The following is a 19090-nucleotide window of genomic DNA, read 5'->3' as shown; positions in this document are numbered from 1 at the left end:
AGCCGGCTAGACCAACCCTGGCGCAGCCTAGCCTTGGCCCACGCCTAGGGGTGGTGTGGGACCACCTGGCGCCCACCAACCTCACCATTCCGTCTATTTGCCTTCGACGCAAAAAACCTGAAACATCCAGCCTCCGTCCACGAAAAGTTCCATCGTCGCCGCCATCTTCCAGACAAGTTTCAGGGGTCAGAAGTTCCTGTTCTGGCACCCTGTCGGGACAGGGATTGACCCCCGCAGCCATCTCCTTCGACTCCACCGCCTCCACTCCGACTCCATGATGGTTCGTGAGTAGTCCCCCCTGGACTACGGGTTCTTGGCTGTAACTAGTTGGTACTCTCTCTCCCACGTACTTCAATACAATGATCTCATGAGCTGCCTTACATGGTTGTGATCCATATGATGTAATCAGTGTTGTGTTTGTTGGGATCTGATAAATTGTGGAATTGTGATCAGATTGTTCATTATATTATCATACTACTGTTATTTAAGATCTTGCATGCTCTCCGGTACTTGTAGTTACCTTGATCAAGTAGTTGTTTGTATCTCCAAGAGGGAGTATTTATGCTCGATAGTGAGTTCGTGCCTCTAGTTTTCTGGAAGAGTGACCATAACTTCTAAGATTGTAGAGGTGCTGTTGCTACTAGGGCGAAAACAACAATGTTTTGTCTAAGGATAATTCTATTATTTACTTTACACATATTGCTTAATGCGATAGCCTGTTGCTTGCAACTTAATACTGGAAGGGGTTCGGATGATAACCTGAAGGTGGATTATTAGTCATAGACACAGTTGGATTACGGTCAATGTATTATGTTGTAATGCCCAATTAAATACTAGTGTAACCTTTATCTTATCATAGCATGCATTGTCATGTCCTCACAATTATCAATTGCCCAACTGTAATATGTTTACCCAACACATGTTATTTGGAGAGTTACCACTAGTGTAGATAGCTGGGAACCCCAGTCTTTCTGCCATCATCATTGCTCTACAGTCAACTATGCACTGGAATATTTTCTCGTGCCATCTGCTCTGTGCTACTACTGTTGTATTACTATTGCCATTGCTCTCATATTACTGCTGCTGTCACATCACCCCTGTTACTAGTGCTTTCCACGTGCAGCTGAATTGGCAACTCTGCTGTTAAGGCTTATCAGTATTCTTTACCTCCCCTTGTGTCGAATCAATAAATTTGTTTTTTCACTTCCCTCGAAGACTGTTGCGATACCCTATATTTGTGGGTCATCAGCGGCCGAGGAGGAGCAGAAGCATGTGGTCGATCCGCAGTAGGCAGCGATACTCGAGTCTTGTCGGCTCGCGCATGACCAGTGGAATGCCGCCCGCATCCTAGAGCAGTCTGACCAACAACTCCTCAAACGCGCCGTGGCAGTCTCCCGCGAGCATTTAGCTACCGAGCAAGTTGGGTGGCTCCCCATAGAGACTGAGCAACAAGGGATCTGTGACCTAAGAGCATCTCCAGTCGTGCCCCCCAAACCGTCCCCCAAACGGTGCCGAATTGAGCGTTTGGGGGACGTGTTTTGTTCGTGCCGCGTTTGGGGGACGTCGCTCCCCAGCCGCATGTTTGCTTGCTGCCATTTTTATTTCAGATTGCAATTACTACTCATAATCATCCATATTACTTGTATTTCATTATCTCTTCACCAAACTAGTGCACCTATACACCTAACAAGTGTATTGGGTATGTTGGGGACACAAGAGACTTCTTGTATCGTAATTGCAGGGATGCTTTAGAGGGATATCTTTGACCTCTACCTCCCTGAGTTCGATAAACCTTGGGTGATCAACTTAAGGGAAACTTGTTGTTATTCTACAAACCTCTGCACTTGGAGGCCCAACACTGTCTACTAGAATAGAAGCGTGCGTAGACATCACACCTCTTTTGCATGCGTCACATAAATTAATTTTATGGCGCACTAAACCAAGTGCGCCACTAAAATAATGTATTTTTGTGGCCCAACACACACACATGCGCCACAAAAACATGGTGGGCCCCACCCCCGGCCAGGCCCAATAATTGGTTTTGTTATTTCTGTGGCGCACAAAATCACGTGCGCCATCGAATTTAGCCTTTCTGTGGCGCACCTTGCTTGGTGCGCCACGGAAATAAGACATTCTGTGGCGCACTACAGAAATAAGACATTATGTGGCGCATTGGGCCAAATGCTCCATAGAAAGAAGCATTTCTGTGGCGCATGGAGCTCCATCCACCACAGAAGTTTTCTGAGTTTTTTGCTCTCCACGCAACTCCACCCCTCCCCCCCCCCCCCCGCCCCTACCCGTGGATCACCTTTTTTAGCTCTGTAAAATACATAAGAAATAGATAGGAATTTCAAAAAATAAAATCCTTCGAGGTGCCCATGTATTATGTCATCTAGTTTTAATGAGAATTAACAAACATAAATTTTGACTTTTTTTGCAAAATTGCGTTGTGTATCGGTAAAACAAGATTGTTGGTTGCATACGAACTCGAAAAAAACGCACAATATATCAAAACGGGTACAAAGTTATGGCAAGTCAAGATTTTTCCTGCAAAACTTAAAAATTTGACAAAAAACTGTGCCGCACCAAGTGCATATGCGCCACAGAATTCTAGTGCTGAAATTTGAATTTCGGTGGCGCCTCCTCCTCCTCCCCTCCACTTTTCCTCCTCACCTTCTCCTCCACTTCCACTTTCCATTCACCTCCACTTCTCCTCCTCCCTCCTCTCCTCCACCCGGCGACCTCCTCTGGTGACCTCATCCTCCTCCTCCTGCACCCACCCACCACCTCCGGTCGGCCTCCTCCTCCACCCACCTACGGCCGGCCTCCTCCTCCACCTCCTCCTCCTCCACCCACCTTCGGCCGGCCTCCTCCTCCTCCTCCTCCACCCACCCACCACCTCCATCCGGCCTCCTCCTCCTCCACCCACCTTCGGCGACCTCCAACAAATTTTAGAAAAAATCCGGCGAAAATTCGGCAGCCTCAGATCTAGATCTAGATCTGGCCGCCATTTTTTTTTTGAAATTCAAAAACAAATTCGGTGGAGCACCACCGCTGGTTTCTGTGGCGCATGTCTACCTGGTGCGCCACAGAAATGTCACTTTCTGTGGCGCATGGGCCCGTGCGCCACATAATTCACATTTTTGTGGCGTAGATTCTGTGGTGCACGGCCCATGCGCCACAGAATAGCTTTTTTGGTGCACCACGAATGAGACTTTACCTACTAGTGGGGCGGGGAGGGGGAGCACGTCTTCTTCTGGGAGGGGAGCGAAGGTCACGATACGTGGAGGGTGGACATCATCCAGGGCTCCAGCGGGAGCACCTTCCTGGCGGGGGACCGGGCCAGGTTTGCCCGCTTCTACAAACTCCAACTTGGCGTCCTCCTGATCTTCCGCCACTGCGAGGTCACTGACAAGTTCGTTATCAAGGTCTTTGATGATAACCAGTGCCGCATCTTTCACCACCCCGTGGTGGTGTCTCCGAAGAAGTGAGGAGGCCGGAGGCCAGAGGCCGCGGCTCGGAGGAGTGATGACGACGCTTCTTCCTCCCCCGCCCTGGTGAAGATCCTTTTGTGTGGCGTCTCATTCCACTGGTTCAGATCTCTTCAGTAGTTCTTTTGGGTTGTGTCCTATCTAGGTTGTTTGAACTCGTTGTGACCATTATCATGTTTTATTTTATGTTTTCCTCTCGCGCTCATACCTTCCATGCCTAAATTGTCGTTCTTGATAGGAGGTATACGGGGTATGGAATTGATAAGGTAACGAGGCCGGACAAATTGAGCATTGAAGGTTGGCTGTCGAGGGGTGTCCAGGTGAGATGTCTTGTCCTCCATTGTGGGTCCTCCTCGAGAAGAAGATATTAGTCCTGAGAGTGGGCTTCCTCATGGAAGGAATTAGTCCCTGAAAGAGGTCCTTCTCGTAGAAGGAGGGAATTAATTGGTCCCTCAGAGTGGGCTTCCTCATGGAAGGAGGGAATTAGTCCCGGAGAGAGGGCTTCCTCGTAGAAGGAGGGAATTAGTCCATGAGAGAGGGCTTCCTCGTAGAAGGAGGGAATTAGTCCATGAGTCCTCGTAGAAGGAGAGAGGGCTTCCTCGTGGAAGGAGGGAATTAGTCCCTGAGAGAGGCCATCCTCGTGGAAGGAGGGAATTAGTCCTTGAGAGAGGTCTTCCTCGTAGAAGGAGGGGATTAATCCCTGAGAGAGGGCTTCCTCGTAGAAGGAGGGGATTAGTCCATGAGATAGGGCTTCCTCGTGGAAGGAGGGAATTAGTCCCTGAGAGAGGGGCTTCCTCGTAGAAGGAGGGAATTAGTCCCTGAGAGAGGGCTTCCTCATAGAAGGAGGGAATTAGTCCCTAAGAGTGGGCTTCCTCGTAGAAGGAGGGTATTAGTAATGTTGGCTCGGTCGATGCCGATGGAATCGTCCAAAGGGGGTTTACCCATAGACCAACTTTTGTTGATGCCTCTGACGTCCCCTCAGAGAGGTTTGCCCATGGCATAGTTCTAGATGATGCCTCCGGCATCCTCAGAGAGGTTTTCCCATGGTGTGGTCCTCACTGATGCCTCCGGCGTCCCCTCAGAAAGGTTTGCCCATGGCGTGGTCCTCGCTGATGCCTCCGGCGTCCCCTCAGAGAGGTTTGCTGATGGCATTGCCTATGGCGTCACCTCATGGAGGTTTTCCCGATTGGGGACTTCCTCTGAGGTGACCACTCTCGAGAGGGAATGCCGACGGCATCACCTCGAGGAGGTTTACCTTAGGTGTAGTCCTCGCTTATGCCTACGGCGTCCCCTCAGAGACGTTTTCCCATGGTGTTTCCTACGACGTCACCTTAGGTGTTGTCCTTGCTGATTAGGGTCTTCCTCACCAGGAGAAAAAGGTGACAGAACTTTTTCTCTTGCCGGAAACTCCCATCGGGAGGGAAACCCCGATATGGCCCTTATTGAGTGCACAAGTTCTTGGAGAGAGATCATTCCCTGTTTAACAAAGGCGCCGTGTCGAGATAGCTGAAGCAAAATGTACACACACATGCAAAACAAACGATACTCATACGCCAAACTGCGAGTCTACGCCCAGTATGCAGTGGGAATCCTCTTGGAGAAAGGATACAAGTATGCCCGGGCTTCAGGGTGCGCCCGACAAGGGAGCCCACGAGCCTCTTGCGTTGGAGCAATCGCGGAGGCCCTCTCGAGGCCCTTCCATATGGGCACAAGTGCGAGACTTCCATTCGGAGGGGGGCTCGCGGAGCCTGGCGAAGGATCTATCGACGATGGGGAGCCAGCGGATCGAGCTGGAGAGGGCCTGCACGAATCCCCCCCAACGCTTCAAGCATGGCTCTCAAAGCAGGGGATCCTCTCGCGACCACCCCGCCGTCCCATGCGGGGGTCCCTTGTCGCGTGAGCGGAGATATTACTTTTTTCGTCGTGGCGAGCTCGTCGATGATCCGGAAGATCTTGATGGAGCTGACGCACCGGTGGGAGGCCAGCGCCCTCTTGACCCCGGGGTGGGTCGCCCCCGGGGAAAATGCAGAGACGGTTTCCTTGCTGATAACCTTGGGGTTCCTCATGCGAATCAAGTGGAAACGCCTCGCAAAGCCGTGAAGAGTTTTGCCGGGCCTTTGCACCACATCCGCGAGATCGTCCTTGGAGGCGGGGTGCCCGGGGCCCACCACGAAGCGGGCGAAGAAACATCCGCAGAGGTTTCCCCATGAAGGAACATATGCGGCGGGCAGGGTGGATTTGGATACCCATGCCAGGGCCGCACCTTCGAGGGCCACGGGGAGCCAATGCACCATGACACGGTGATCTCCTCCTGCGGCGAGGATGACCATGGCGTAGAGTTGTAAGAAGCCCACATGTTTGGTAGTGCCGTCGTAGAGCGGAGGCAGCCTGGGGTGGAAACCGCAGGGCCAGGCCAGGTAGCGCATCTCCTTTCCGAGGAATGAAAATGCGGTGTTGTAAACCCGTCGTCCTGGTACGAAGACACCGGATCCTGCCCTGTTGACCTCATTGAGGGCGAGCTCCCAACGCCTTTGCGTGAGTTCGATGGCGACGAGAGTATTCTCTTGATGTCGTGGGAGTCTGAGGCAGAGTGCCACCACACGCGGACCTTCCATTTGTGGGCGCGGGTGGCAGAAAACTTTGTTGGGCAAGAGATGGTGATGGAGGCGAGGTCGACGTGCCACGTTCGCCGGGTGCCCTGGCTAGTGCTGGGACGCCAGGCCCGAAGCCAACCCGCGACCGAGTGGAGGGTTGCGACCAGCCCAAGGGGCTCCCAACAGCCCCCTTGCCTTGACGCGGTAGGCTTGCTGGCGTCAGAGGCGCCGAGAGAAGGCTGGCGCCCGGTTAGGGCCATGGCCTGAGATCTGCCGGCGTTGCAGCGCCTCACGTTCTAGATCCTAGCATCAGCCATGTCGATCAAGAACCGGAAGCACGCTTTAGCCCCCTACAAGGCGCGCCAACTTTCGGGGTTTCAGTTTCAGAAGAAACACAGGTACCTCGGCGAGACCCTTGAGGTTATCAGACCATAGGGGGGTAGGAGCAACGCTCCAAGCTCAACATGGCCATGGTGACGCCGGAGCAGCACACAAGCAACACGACAGAGAGGAATATGAAGTTACCCAGGTTTAGGGCCCTCGTGGTGAGGTAAAACCCCTACGTCCTGCCTTGGTGTGGTATTGATATTGCTCCAGGATGAGTACGGTGTTACAAGGTGGTGGAGGAGTTCTTCCTTAGATCTAGATGCGGTATGCTCTAGGTAGAAGACGGCATCATCTAAGTGGTATCTCTAGAGAATCAAGAGCCGAAGGAAGAGAGATCCCCCTCCACTGGGAAACTGCCCCTCCTTTTATAATGACGCTAGCCCTCTTTCCCAAGGAAACTTGGTAGAGGGGTAACCACATAGCAGCTCAAGGAAGAGGGAACTTGTCCCTAACTAAGCCCTTGGACTTGATCCATGGTCACACCAACTGTCTAGGTCCACCGGAAGTGGTTGAGGGGGGTGTCGACATCCCTGCTGTACTTGCACCATCCACCCCGATCCTTTAGGGAAAGGAGGCAACGACCACTCCACTTTATGTAGACAAACTTGTATCTTCTCTTATCTTCTCAGTACGTCACGGCTGGCGTCACCACTCCTTAGCTTCATCCCTACGCGACTGGCCCGCGAAGGGATCTCATATGGCATCTTCTTGTGATTTCTCTCGCGAAGGGAAACTCCTGGAAACAGTTGCGAGGTGACTTCCCCTCGCGGAGACCTCCTGTCTCTTAGAGAGGGAATCCTCGTCCTTGTTCTTAGGCCGTCGCGAGGGCCCAGCAGCAGGCGTGACATTATAACCTAGGTTCCATAACATCAACAAATTTAATTTTTTTTCAAACATGTAAATTACAACTAAATATGAATGGACTTTTTATCATAGAATTTTTTGTACGTACCACTGAGCCAAAATATATATGAACACAATGGATCGCGCCCTAACCTGACAAGCCGTACCGCCTTCCAATTAGACTACTCACAATAAAGATATCATAGCTATTATCATACACTACATGCATGCAAAAAGCTGATGTGTCACATCAATTACTGATGAATTAATGATGAAAGAGATAATAGTAGTATCCTAGGTAGTGTATCATAGCACGTAGACTAGAAAAAATAATTCTAAATAAATCTTAGTATACACATATTTATATTGAGATTCCACAAATCAATAAATATAACTAGTCTATGATACTATCACAAGATTACTATGCATTGTAGGGATAATATCATATACATGGATGATATTAATATATGATACTTCCGGTGGTGACTTATCTTACGTCGCGGGACCCATCCACTCTTCCTCCGTTCGACCCATGAAACTCAAGAAGGCGTGCCGGTGGCCGTGCGGCCGCGGGAGCGGAGGAGCGCAGGGGAGGCAGTAGTGTACGCTCCTTCCGCCGTGTTCATGGGGGGCCTGGGGGAAGGAGTAGTTTAGCCGCTGGATCTGCGGGTTCTTGGTAAAGAAGAGCAAGATTTAAGAAGATTGGATCCATGGTAATCACTTGAATTCTTGGTCATTGTCTTCTACCGCAGTACCGCAGTCTACCTTGCTATCTCACCTTTAACTTCTCTCCACTATGATTCCACGATTTGTGAATCTAATGGTGCACCCTTGTGTGCTCTGGAGACCACTGCTGTAAAACATACTGCGCCCCTAGAAAATTTGGAACGAGATCCTCTGACGTTCTACGAATAACTGCAGAGGGACGTTGTTCCATTTGATCCGTCCCTTCCCCATCAGACGGCGTCTATCGAATCCCTTGAAACAGAACGACGGGGCAAGCCCAAAGCCCAATTTAACTAAGCGAAGACCGAATTAAGCGTGGTCTAGCTCTGAATAGATATCGTGCCCGAATTCACCTTGAGTCGCCGTCCCAGTGAGGACATCCAACATACACGATGTATATCGGACGGCCGCGAGCGTCTGTTTGCGTCGTCTCAAAGACATATTTTAACCGCGTGTTTGTTTGCGTCTGGGTGTGCTTCCAGCGGGACGACCATTTTTTTGATTAACTATACAAAGTAGTTGTACAAACCTAGACTACTTGCTGCCCGACGGACCGATCCCGTCGTTGCGTCCCTCCCTCGCCTGTCGTGCAGCCGCTAGGGCTCGGTGCGTCGCCGTGTCCTCTAGCATGCACAGTTGCTGCCTCTCGTTCGCGGCGTCCTCGGCCTTCTTGAGTGTCTCGAAGGAGTCGACTAACGCTCCCTGCTCTGCCGCCTTCTCCTCCGAGGTAGGCGCATCAGGGTCATCAGAAGACCATGAGATGTCGGAGTCATCGTCCTCTGCGGCTGCGGCGGCGGCCACCCTGCGGCGTTCCATCTCGGAGTCGAACGCCGTGTGGGCCGCCCGCTCCTCCTCTGCTTCCTTCTCCGCATCAGCCAGGACTTGGCGTCCCTGACCGGGTCGAGGAGGTCGTCGGTGTTGTCGTCGTCGTCAAACTGCTCGTCGGACCTCGAGGCTGGTGGAGGTGGAGACGCGGCAGCCTAGCCGCGGCTGGCGCTGCTCATGGTGGCAAAGGTTTAGGTTGAGCGGCAGCGGTGTTACGGTGGAGGTTGTGCGGTGGCTAGGGTTTAGTGTGCGAGCAGATGAGATGTGCGCGCCTCTGTTTATATAGGCCGGAGGCAGGCGATGGCCGCGACACCCGTGGCGTCGCCATTACTTCGTGCACAGAGGTAGGCAACCATGTCCGCGGAGCTCGGCATGTTCGATGCCGAGATGGAACACCGCAGGGTGGCGGCCGCCGCAGCCGCAGAGGATGACGACTCCGACATCTCATGGTCTTCTGATGACCCTGATGCGCCTACCCCGGAGGAGAAGGCGGCAGAGCAGACGACGTTAGTCGACTCCTTCGAGACACTCAAGAAGACCGAGGACACCGCGAGCGAGAGGCTGCGGCTGTGCCTGCTAGAGGACGTGGCGGCGCACCGAGCCCTAGCGGCTGCACGACAGACGAGGGAGGGACGCAACGACGGGGCCGGTCCGTCGGGCAGCAAGTAGTCTAGGTTTGTACAACTACTTTATATAGTTTCTATGTAGTAGATTATGCTTTTTAAATATGTTGCAAATCAAAAAAATAGGTTGGCCCGCTGGGAGCCCAGACGCAAACAGACGCGCGGTTAAAATATGTTCACGGGACGACGCAAACAAACGCTCGCGACAAATCCGATATACGTCGGCGCGTTAGAGATGCCCTCACTGCGACGAGGACTCAAGGTGAATTCGGGCAGGAGATCTATTCAGAGTTTTTTTTTTTTTGAGGTTGATCTATTCAGTGCTTTTTTTTTGGAGGGATGATCTATTCAGAGCTAGACCAGGCTTATTGCGGTCTTCGCTTAGTCAAATTGGGCTTTGGGGAAGAGACGGATCAAATGCAACAACGTCCCTCTGCAGTTATTCGTAGAACGTCAGAGGATCTCGTTCCGAAAATTTGGGGTTTCAATTTTCTTCTTGTGAATGATGTATACCCTGTTCAGTTATAAAATGCAAATTATACCGTTAGTACCTCTTGCAGCCATGTCGATCATGTTAGAGCATCTCCACCGGCACCTCCATACGACAACCTCAAAATATTTTTTCTTTTTACAGTATTTTGAAATAACATATCAATCACATTTTATTCATACTATATTTAAATATTCATACAATCACACAAATAGAAATTAAATTATTCATACCATCAAACAAATGAAAATTTAATAATTCATAAAATCAAATAAATAGAAATTAAATCATGCATTGTTGGCGGCTCCTCTCCTCACCCATAAATGCGCACCTAGATCTGCTTGAAGTTGAGCATGAACACATGTATCTCGGATTTCATGATGCATGTGAAGGAAAACGCCAAATTCTTGAGGAACATGCTCTACCTCAGCAAGAGGCTTTTGATAATCAAATGGTTTGATCATCATGCACAGGTTCATCGCGCTCGCTCTCAATGTTCATGTTGTGCAAGATCACACATGCGTTCATCACCTTCCACATCTGAGACTCAGACCAAGTGAGAGAAGGGTACCTGACAACGGCGAAACGTTGTTGAAGCACCCCCAAAAGCACGCTCAACATCCTTGCGAGCTGTTCCTGGCATGTTGCAAAATAAGCGTCCATCTTCGAAGCTGGAGATGGGGCGAAACAGCGGCCGCTGGTCAAGGGGTGGCGGCCGTGTCGATGGACGGCAGTTCCTGGACATGCGGCGGTGTCTATTGCAAGCAGAGGGCGACGACGACGATGATGGTGGCGATCTAGAGGGGTGGGAGTCGGCTCGGGCGTGGGTGGGAGGTGGGGAAAGCGGTGTGGCTGCCAGGCGGAGCCCACACGCGGTTTCTGACGTGCCACGAGGCGCCGACGCGTACGATCTGCGCCCTCTACGAAGGGGCCGGCACGGGGTTGCCGGCGCTTCTATTGGGCTCTAAAACTAGACGGCGCCTTTTGAGGTGCACCGGTGCTAGCCCAAAAATCACGCCGGCCCCTAAAACACTATCGGGGCGCAATGGGGCGCGCCGGTGGAGATACTCTTATCTGAGTGCCATCTGGCATTTGGGGGCTAGGTGTTTGAATCCAGATCGTGTAAAATTCTTCCCGTCCTTAGTATTAAAATCAAGGTTGGGTTGCTCGGTTCACTTGTGAAAACCTTTTAGCAGGCTGCGTAGCACCGAGTTGTCCAAGTGGTTCCTTGTGATTGATAGTATGATTATCTTATAAGCTGACATACGATCAATTTCCATTCGTGGGAATGTGAAGGTACAGAATTAGTCGCAACCTTGCATGACAGTGACCTCATCAGAAATAAGAAGTCATAAAGTTTTCGAGTAATCAAAACCATACTGATCGCGCAACCGAATATGACATCTTTTGTCAGTGGTTGACTGTATCTACTGCGCATATATTGGATTGAAGTATCTGCCTTGCCATACATGTAAAGCATAAATAACTGGGGCTATTCGGTGAACATAATCCTGTGAAGGCCGGCAAGATGACTAGGGAGTAGAGACTGATGGGGTGATGGTTACTGACTTTGTCATGACTCACAGGTGCCGGAATATTAGGTCTGGACCAAGCAAGATTCTGCATATACTTAATATCCTAAGTCCGGACAAATGAGAACTTGGTTCCATATCATATCTATTATAATCAAGAATCCATTAAATTAGGATTCATCTTGAAATCGTCCAGAAACACTGTACTTTCTTAAATTTGAAATGCTGACAAAACTTGCTTTTCAACAGAAAAACTCATTTCATAATCATTTAGTTTTATTCGAGTTTTTTTGGTTCCTGTATTGTTTTTGAAGAATTGTGGCCAGGTCTACATAGTGTTACTGAACTCAGTTTTCCTGGTTTTGTACTTTTGTAGAATATTATCGTATTACTTTTCTTGAATTAGTATAACCTTACACTATTTTGAAGTCATAACTAATATTAACTCTTGCATATTAGAAGTGGTTGGTAGTCTCTGCCAAAGGCCGACAAGATGAGAGACAACAACCGATTTGCTGAGTGTGACATGTCCCACTAGTAGAATAATCAAGACCCTGCTTATCTAACATAAAGTAGTTGGAGAGAGGAGGACTCGCTAAAATACATACATACATCCAGGCTTTATTTGTCCAGATCTATTTGTTCAACATTGTCCAAAGAATGTAAAGTTTTTTTTTTCGTAGTCTTGGAAGCTAATCTTGCAAAAAAGTTTTTTATGAATATAATTTTAAGCCGGTCAAATTAATTTTATCCAGATCTCTGACCATATCAACTATTAAGTCTCTAATACATATCCTAATGCCATAACATTTCCCTGTTTACACATTCCCAACTTACTGAACTCCTTGCAAGAAAATGACAAGTATTCAGCATATATAGATACATGCACATTCTTGCAGCCATTCCCCAATGGAGAAAGCACTAGCATTTCTCTGCTACTTCTTTTTCTTCTTCTGTTCACATGCTCTGGTAACCCCACGGAGCAGCAACGAGATAGCGTCGGATGAGTTCGCGCTCCTCTCCGTCAAGTCCATGCTGTCGGCAAGCACATCTGAGGACTTGCTGGCCTCATGGAACACGTCCAGCCACTACTGCCGCTGGCCAGGAGTCATCTGCGGTGGCCGGCGGCACCCTGAGAGAGTCGTCGCTCTGCGCTTGGGCTCTGCCAATCTGTCTGGGCGCATCTCGCCGTTTATGGGAAACTTATCTTTTCTCAAGGAGCTGAACCTTGGCAATAACCAGCTTGCTGGGAAGATACCTCCGGAGATCGGTCGTCTTCTCAGGCTTCAGGTGCTGAACTTGAGCACAAATCATCTCCAAGGAAGCATTCCTGTTGCTCTGGTAGAGTGCACGAATCTCACAATTCTTTTCCTTAGCTTTAACCAACTCCAAGGTGAGATTCCTGTCAACATAGGGTCTTTAAGAAATCTCAAGATTTTAGCCATCTCAGAAAATCGTTTGTCAGGACAGATCCCTCAATCGCTGGCAGATTTTCATGTGATTGAAAACCTGGCTTTGAGCCAGAACAGATTATCTGGTGAGATACCACCTAGTTTGGGAAATCTCTCCAGCCTCTCGGGTCTTGCTCTTGATGGCAACACTCTGTCAGGAACTATCCCGTCGTCTTTGGGGTTCTTATCCAGATTAAGTTGGCTCAACTTAAGCTTCAATAATTTAAGTGGAGTGATCCCCATTTCTATTTGGAACAATTCCTCTTTAAGAGTGTTTTCTGTCCAGAAAAATATGCTAAGCGGTACAATACCTCCAAATGCATTCAGTAATCTTCCCCATATGCAGAGGATATTCATGGACTCTAACCAGTTTCATGGCCACATTCCACCTTCGATAGCTAATGCTTCTGACATGTCAGTACTTCAGCTCTTGGATAACCTTTTCAGTGGTGGTGTGCCTCCAGAGGTTGGAAGATTAAAAAATCTCACTTGGCTGCAGCTCTCGGGAAATTTGCTTCAAGCTAAAGAGCCCAAAGATTGGGAATTCATGACTGCATTAACGAATTGCTCCCAATTAAAAAGTTTGGGATTGGGTCTCAATATGTTTGAGGGTGTTCTCCCTGATTCAGTTTCCAATCTTTCTACTTCCTTAAAGGTTCTCGTCTTTGAAGGAAACAAAATATCAGGAAGCATCCCTAAAGACATAGGTAATCTCAATAGCTTGCAAAATCTCTTCCTTTCTAAAAACTCTTTCACTGGACCTCTTCCTTCTTCCTTGAGTCATCTAAAAAGCTTGGGCAGGCTCAGTGCATCTGAAAATAAAATTAGTGGGTCAATTCCATCGGTCATAGGAAATCTTACCGAGCTGATATATTTGAACCTCGGGATGAATAAATTCAGCGGTAGGTTACCAAGCTCGCTTGGGAATCTAACAAAGCTGTTGGAACTAGGACTTGGTAATAATAACCTTATAGGTACGATTCCCAGCGGATTATACGACATCCCCACTCTCTCAAAAAATTTAGATCTATCCCATAATATGTTGGAGGGATCCATAACACAACAAATAGGAAATCTGAAAAATCTTGTAGCATTCCGTGGACAGTCAAACAAATTCTCAGGTGAGATACCTGCCGCCCTTGGTGAATGCCAACTTCTCCGGTATCTCTTTCTCCAAAATAACATCCTAAATGGCAGCATCCCATCAGCCTTGAGTCGTCTGAAAGGTCTAGAAACTCTTGATGTCTCAAGCAACAATTTATCGGGCCAGATACCAAAGTTCTTAGGGGATCTTACTACTCTCTCTTATCTCAACCTTTCATTCAATAGCTTTGTTGGGGAAGTGCCAAACATTGGAGTTTTCACAAATGCTACAGCAGTATCAATCCAAGGCAATGAATTGGTTTGCGGTGGCATACCTGGCCTACATTTGCCTCGTTGTTCTTTGCAATCAGGAAAGAGGAAGCACAAATTTCCGGTGGTACCCGTGATTATTCCTCTTATTGCAACACTGCTTGTTCTTGCATTACTCTACAAGCTTGTTAATTGGCGCAAGAGAAGTAAAATAAATATCCCTATAACAACATCCGTGAAAGGCCACCCATTGATCTCTTACTCAGAGTTGGTAAAGGCCACAGATGGTTTCTCAACAAGCAACTTGTTGGGCTCTGGATCATTTGGATCAGTATACAAAGGAGAATTAGATCAACCAGGTGAAAGTGCAAGTCTTGTTGCTGTGAAGGTACTGAAACTACAAACTCCCATGGCGCTCAAGAGTTTTACTGCCGAATGCGAAGCCCTGCGAAATATGCGGCATCGGAATCTTGTCAAGATTATTACAGTTTGTTCAAGCATTGATACTAGAGGGAATGATTTCAAAGCAATAGTGTATGACTTTATGCCGAATGGTAGCCTAGAAGGTTGGCTACATCCTGACAAAGATGACCAACCTGAACAGAGGCACTTGGATCTCCTTGGAAGAGTGACCATATTACTGGATGTGGCTTGCGCGTTGGACTATCTTCATTGGCAAGGCCCCGCACCCATTGTGCATTGTGATGTTAAGTCAAGCAATGTGCTCTTGGGTGTTGATATGGTAGCCCATGTTGGAGACTTTGGACTTGCAAGGATTTTTGACGAGGGAAGCACATCTCTTCAGCAATCGACGAGCTCAATGGGACTTAGAGGGACAATTGGTTATGCTGCCCCAGGTGAGCATAATATCCTTTATTGTTCTACGATTTTCCTTATTTTATTCTATCTTTGTAAATATAGACTTTTGTGTGTTCTAAGAAGTATTAATACGATTAACAAATGTTTACTGCAACAGAGTATGGTGCTGGCAATGTGGTATCAACAAATGGAGATATTTACAGTTATGGAATTCTAGTTTTGGAAACAGTAACTGGGAAAAAGCCCACTGATACTGGATTCAGACAAGGATTAACCCTCCGGGAATATGTTGAGCTGGGTCTAGATGACAGAGTGATAGACATTGTGGACACACAGCTTTCGCTGGAGCTTGACAATGGACTTCAGATGGCAAATGATTCTCTCTATAGAAGAAAGATTGATTGGCTTGCTTCACTACTTAGACTTGGAATGTCTTGCTCTAAGGAATTGCCATCAAGTAGGACACCCACCGGAGATATCATCAAGGAACTGCATGCAATGAAAGAGTCTCTCGAGAGCATCCAGCATGTGAAAGATGGAAAATATCCATAGAGTGATGTCATGCTGGAATGATTTATGTATTGGATGATTTGTTGCTCACAGATATCCTTGAACTTCTTTCTGATCTGATTCCTATGGTGTCATTTCCAGCAGTTCATTTTTGACCATGGCTCGATGTATGCTCACAATTGTACTTTGCATGTCACCGCATCTTTGTTTGTAATGCATCAGTATTTTGCAACTATTCCGTGTACAAACTTTGATTGATTTTCTGAGCTGTAGCACAAATTTCAGGCTATTTTTTTATATAGAATAGACCCTGGAAGGTGCATCACATATCATAGAAGGGGCGCCAAGTGACAAGTATTCAACGCTGGCTAGCGGCTTAGATTGTTGTCAACATGAGGCGAAAGCTCTCGGCCCTAAGCCTATTCTCCTTCGAGCAACCAAAGAGAATCAAAGGTTGGAAAGTGAATACTTCCCCACGGAAGAGGTTCGCCCTCTTCCATACCTCAAATTTGGATCGGATCATCTGGGTGACTGTCCGTGCGTCTGGCCTTTCCGCATTGAACACCACATTGTTTCGGTGCTTCCAAAGGCACCAAAACACGAGAGTGATCACGGTCCAAAGATCGTGCCTCTCCTTCCTCGGCGCCATATGGCTCACCCACTAGTGGATCAGCGGTGTGTCCGCCTCGGTGGGGGGGGGGGGGGGGGGGGCCCACTGGCTTTCCATAGTGCGACAATGTTCATGGCCAAACCTTGCGGGCCACGACACACCATAGCATGAGGTGCTGCAAGGTCTCAAGTTGCTAGTCGTAGAAAGGACAAACCGCTGGGTGTGCAAGCCCCCTCTTTTGCAGTTGATTAGATGTCCAACATCTGTTTCTGGATGTCAGCCAGGCAAAAATAGGCAACTATGTGGGGCACGGGATCTTCATACCTGGTCCATGTCGTCCGCCTTAGTGTTTGTGGCGAAGAAGGCCGTCTTGTACGTCGAGCGTGAAGAGAAGCTCCCATCCTTCTCCCACCTCCATATCAAATCATCTTTCCTTGTTGGGTCATGGTGTATCTCGAAAGCCCCCTTGAAAGGATCATATGGGCGTCTAGAGGGGTGGTGAATATGTTCTAATCACATTTTTAGTTCTTTTTAAATTTAGACTTGACAAAAACATAAGTTTTCTAGATATGCAACTAGGTGGACAATCCTATATGACAAGATATGAGCAAGTAAACTAGATAATGATACAAGTAATAAAGGAACGGTAAAGGATAGCAGAAGGTGAAGCACATGGAGACACATTGGTTGATTCATGTAGTTTCTTCCTTTTGAGTAGAAATACGTCTACGTTGGAAGGGTGTGGCGTCACAAAGGCCAATCAACGCCACAAATGTCTCACCATATTCTCCGGTGAGCAAACCACGAAGGTAAGCTCACGTTCCACTGAGCGGTGGCCTTCAAACTGGCAACCGAAACCTTTACACAAAGGCCGAGGCATGCATCCACAACTTAATAAGAGGCTCCCAACAACACCCACGAAGATTTACAACCAAAGCTCGAGCTTCGGGACGACTTCACAAAGGTCCACAAAGAAACACGGGAGGAATACAAATTCTTTTGGTGAGAGTGTAGATTTATGTTTTTTCCACCGGATCCTCAAGAGTCAATAGATAGTCAATAGATTCTAGTGCTAGGTAGAGAGATCTACGGAAATTAAGCTTAGTGTATCAATGGTGAAAAGAGAGAGAGAGTCAAGAGGTAGCTCTTCTTGGGGAAGAAGACCCTATTTATATGGGCTCTTTCAAATCTGGCCATTATGCATAACCAAGCCCCAACGGTCATGTTGCGAAAGGAAGTGGGCAAAAGTAGGGCGGTATTGTCGGTACTAGTAGCCAACTTCCAGCCCAACGTTCGAAACCATCAAAACGGATACTGGTACCCCTTGTGCGTCTAAAATTTTCGAGACTTGTACCAGAAGTAGGTGGGTACTAACGGTCGCTGGAAGTAGCGACCAACTTTCGGCCAGCCAAGCAGGCAAGGAGAAAGGCAAGAACTCAGCTGCCCTACAGAAGTTTCGGCCTCCAGTTTTGTTCAGAAAAACTGCGCACCAAACAAGTGGGGGAGTGATGGAGTGGAATAGGATGGCCCACATTGCCCTCCTTTGAGATCACTACTACCTTACAAGCTATAAAAAACTACTGGACGACTACCGCCACTATCCTTCTTCGAAGCGTCCAATACCGTCTTGTGTGATTCAATAAATATTTCTGGAAACATTAATACACATCCTTTCTTGTGTCGACACCGAACACCCAAAACCCATTTAGGGCGGGAAATGCTCTTTCACCGCTCCCACACAAGAAAGAACTTTTGCGGTGCCTCTGCAGCGAGGTTCGGCCTGCAGTCCTTCAGCCATGCTTTGGCGAGCCCTCCTTGACGGTCCTCGATTTCACCTTGCGCTTTGGGACAGCAGCAAGGAGATTTGGCGTGAACTCCCCTATATGCTGGCCGTGCATCAACCCATCAAGCCAAAAGAGAGCCGAGTCACCATTACCGATTTGGGTCATCATGACCACTTGGAAAATATCCATCACCACCCGCGGAGTTGCATGTTGAAGCTCCTCCACAGCTTTTTGTGGTCTATGCATTAGCTTGTAATTCAGTTAGGCAGGGGCTCAAGCCGGCATTTCGACCCATGGGTACGTCTGTCCATGGGCACCCGATCCGAATGGGTAGGGTATGAGTCTCGATGTTCGCCCATGGAAACGACCCATGGGCAACCCGATTAGTCGTGGGTCGGGCATGAGTATCATTCTATACCCACGGGTTGCCCGATGGGTCACCCGATTAATATTACTAATTAAAACAATTGAATTATTTTGTATGGTACGTGGGCTATGATACACATACATTATACATGTAGATAGTATACATCGTTTACACACAAAGCTCTTGTATCCAGACACCAAACATGTGCATATTAGTACTACTTGCAGTCACAAAGTCATGAACGGGAACACACCACTCTTCATCCCGATGGGTTTGGGCATGAATCTCATTCCTTACCCATGGGTAGGGTCGTGGGTCACAGGTGTGCCCGATAAGGATGATGGGCATGGGTCTAGTTTAAGTTGACCCGACTAAACCCGACACATTGCTAGCCTTAAGCAGGGCGTCAGCCGTACAGGTTGAACAAATCCCGTGCAAACACCCTAGTATTTATGACATGTCGCTTCTCCACCATCTCTAGATAGAATCACATACGGATCCGGTAGGTGGCCAAAGGAACAACCTATAAAACTGAAGGAACTCTTGGTTTGTTAAAAATAAAATCATTTCGAATATGTCATATGGCCCAAAATAAATCACAGATGCCCACTCAGATTTTAACTTTATCTTTCTTATTAATCTCATTTAACTAATTACTAATTATATTTTTTATAGTGCTAGATTA

The 19090-nt window shown here is 48.2% G+C and overlaps 1 protein-coding gene across 1 annotated transcript; it reads left to right on the top strand.

Annotated features, from left to right (window-relative positions):
- Positions 1-9556: 9556 nt before the first annotated feature.
- Positions 9557-15971, top strand: LOC127295161 (receptor kinase-like protein Xa21). Its single transcript, XM_051325063.2, has 2 exons — positions 9557-15172; positions 15292-15971. Exons 1-2 carry the CDS (start codon positions 12421-12423, stop codon positions 15684-15686), a joined length of 3147 nt encoding a protein of 1048 aa, XP_051181023.1. The 5' UTR covers positions 9557-12420; the 3' UTR covers positions 15687-15971.
- Positions 15972-19090: the final 3119 nt, after the last annotated feature.

This window comes from Lolium perenne, chromosome 4 (assembly GCF_019359855.2).
Source record: "Lolium perenne isolate Kyuss_39 chromosome 4, Kyuss_2.0, whole genome shotgun sequence".
NCBI classification, from domain to species: domain Eukaryota; kingdom Viridiplantae; phylum Streptophyta; class Magnoliopsida; order Poales; family Poaceae; genus Lolium; species Lolium perenne.
This window is presented reverse-complemented; position numbering and strand designations above follow the sequence as displayed.

Coding starts and splice junctions, on each gene's coding strand:
- LOC127295161 (XM_051325063.2), top strand. CDS start 12,421: ATGGAGAAAGCACTAGCATTTCTCTGCTACTTCTTTTTCTTCTTCTGT. Junction 15,173..15,291: donor AATTGGTTATGCTGCCCCAG/GTGAGCATAATA, acceptor TTACTGCAACAG/AGTATGGTGCTGGCAATGTG.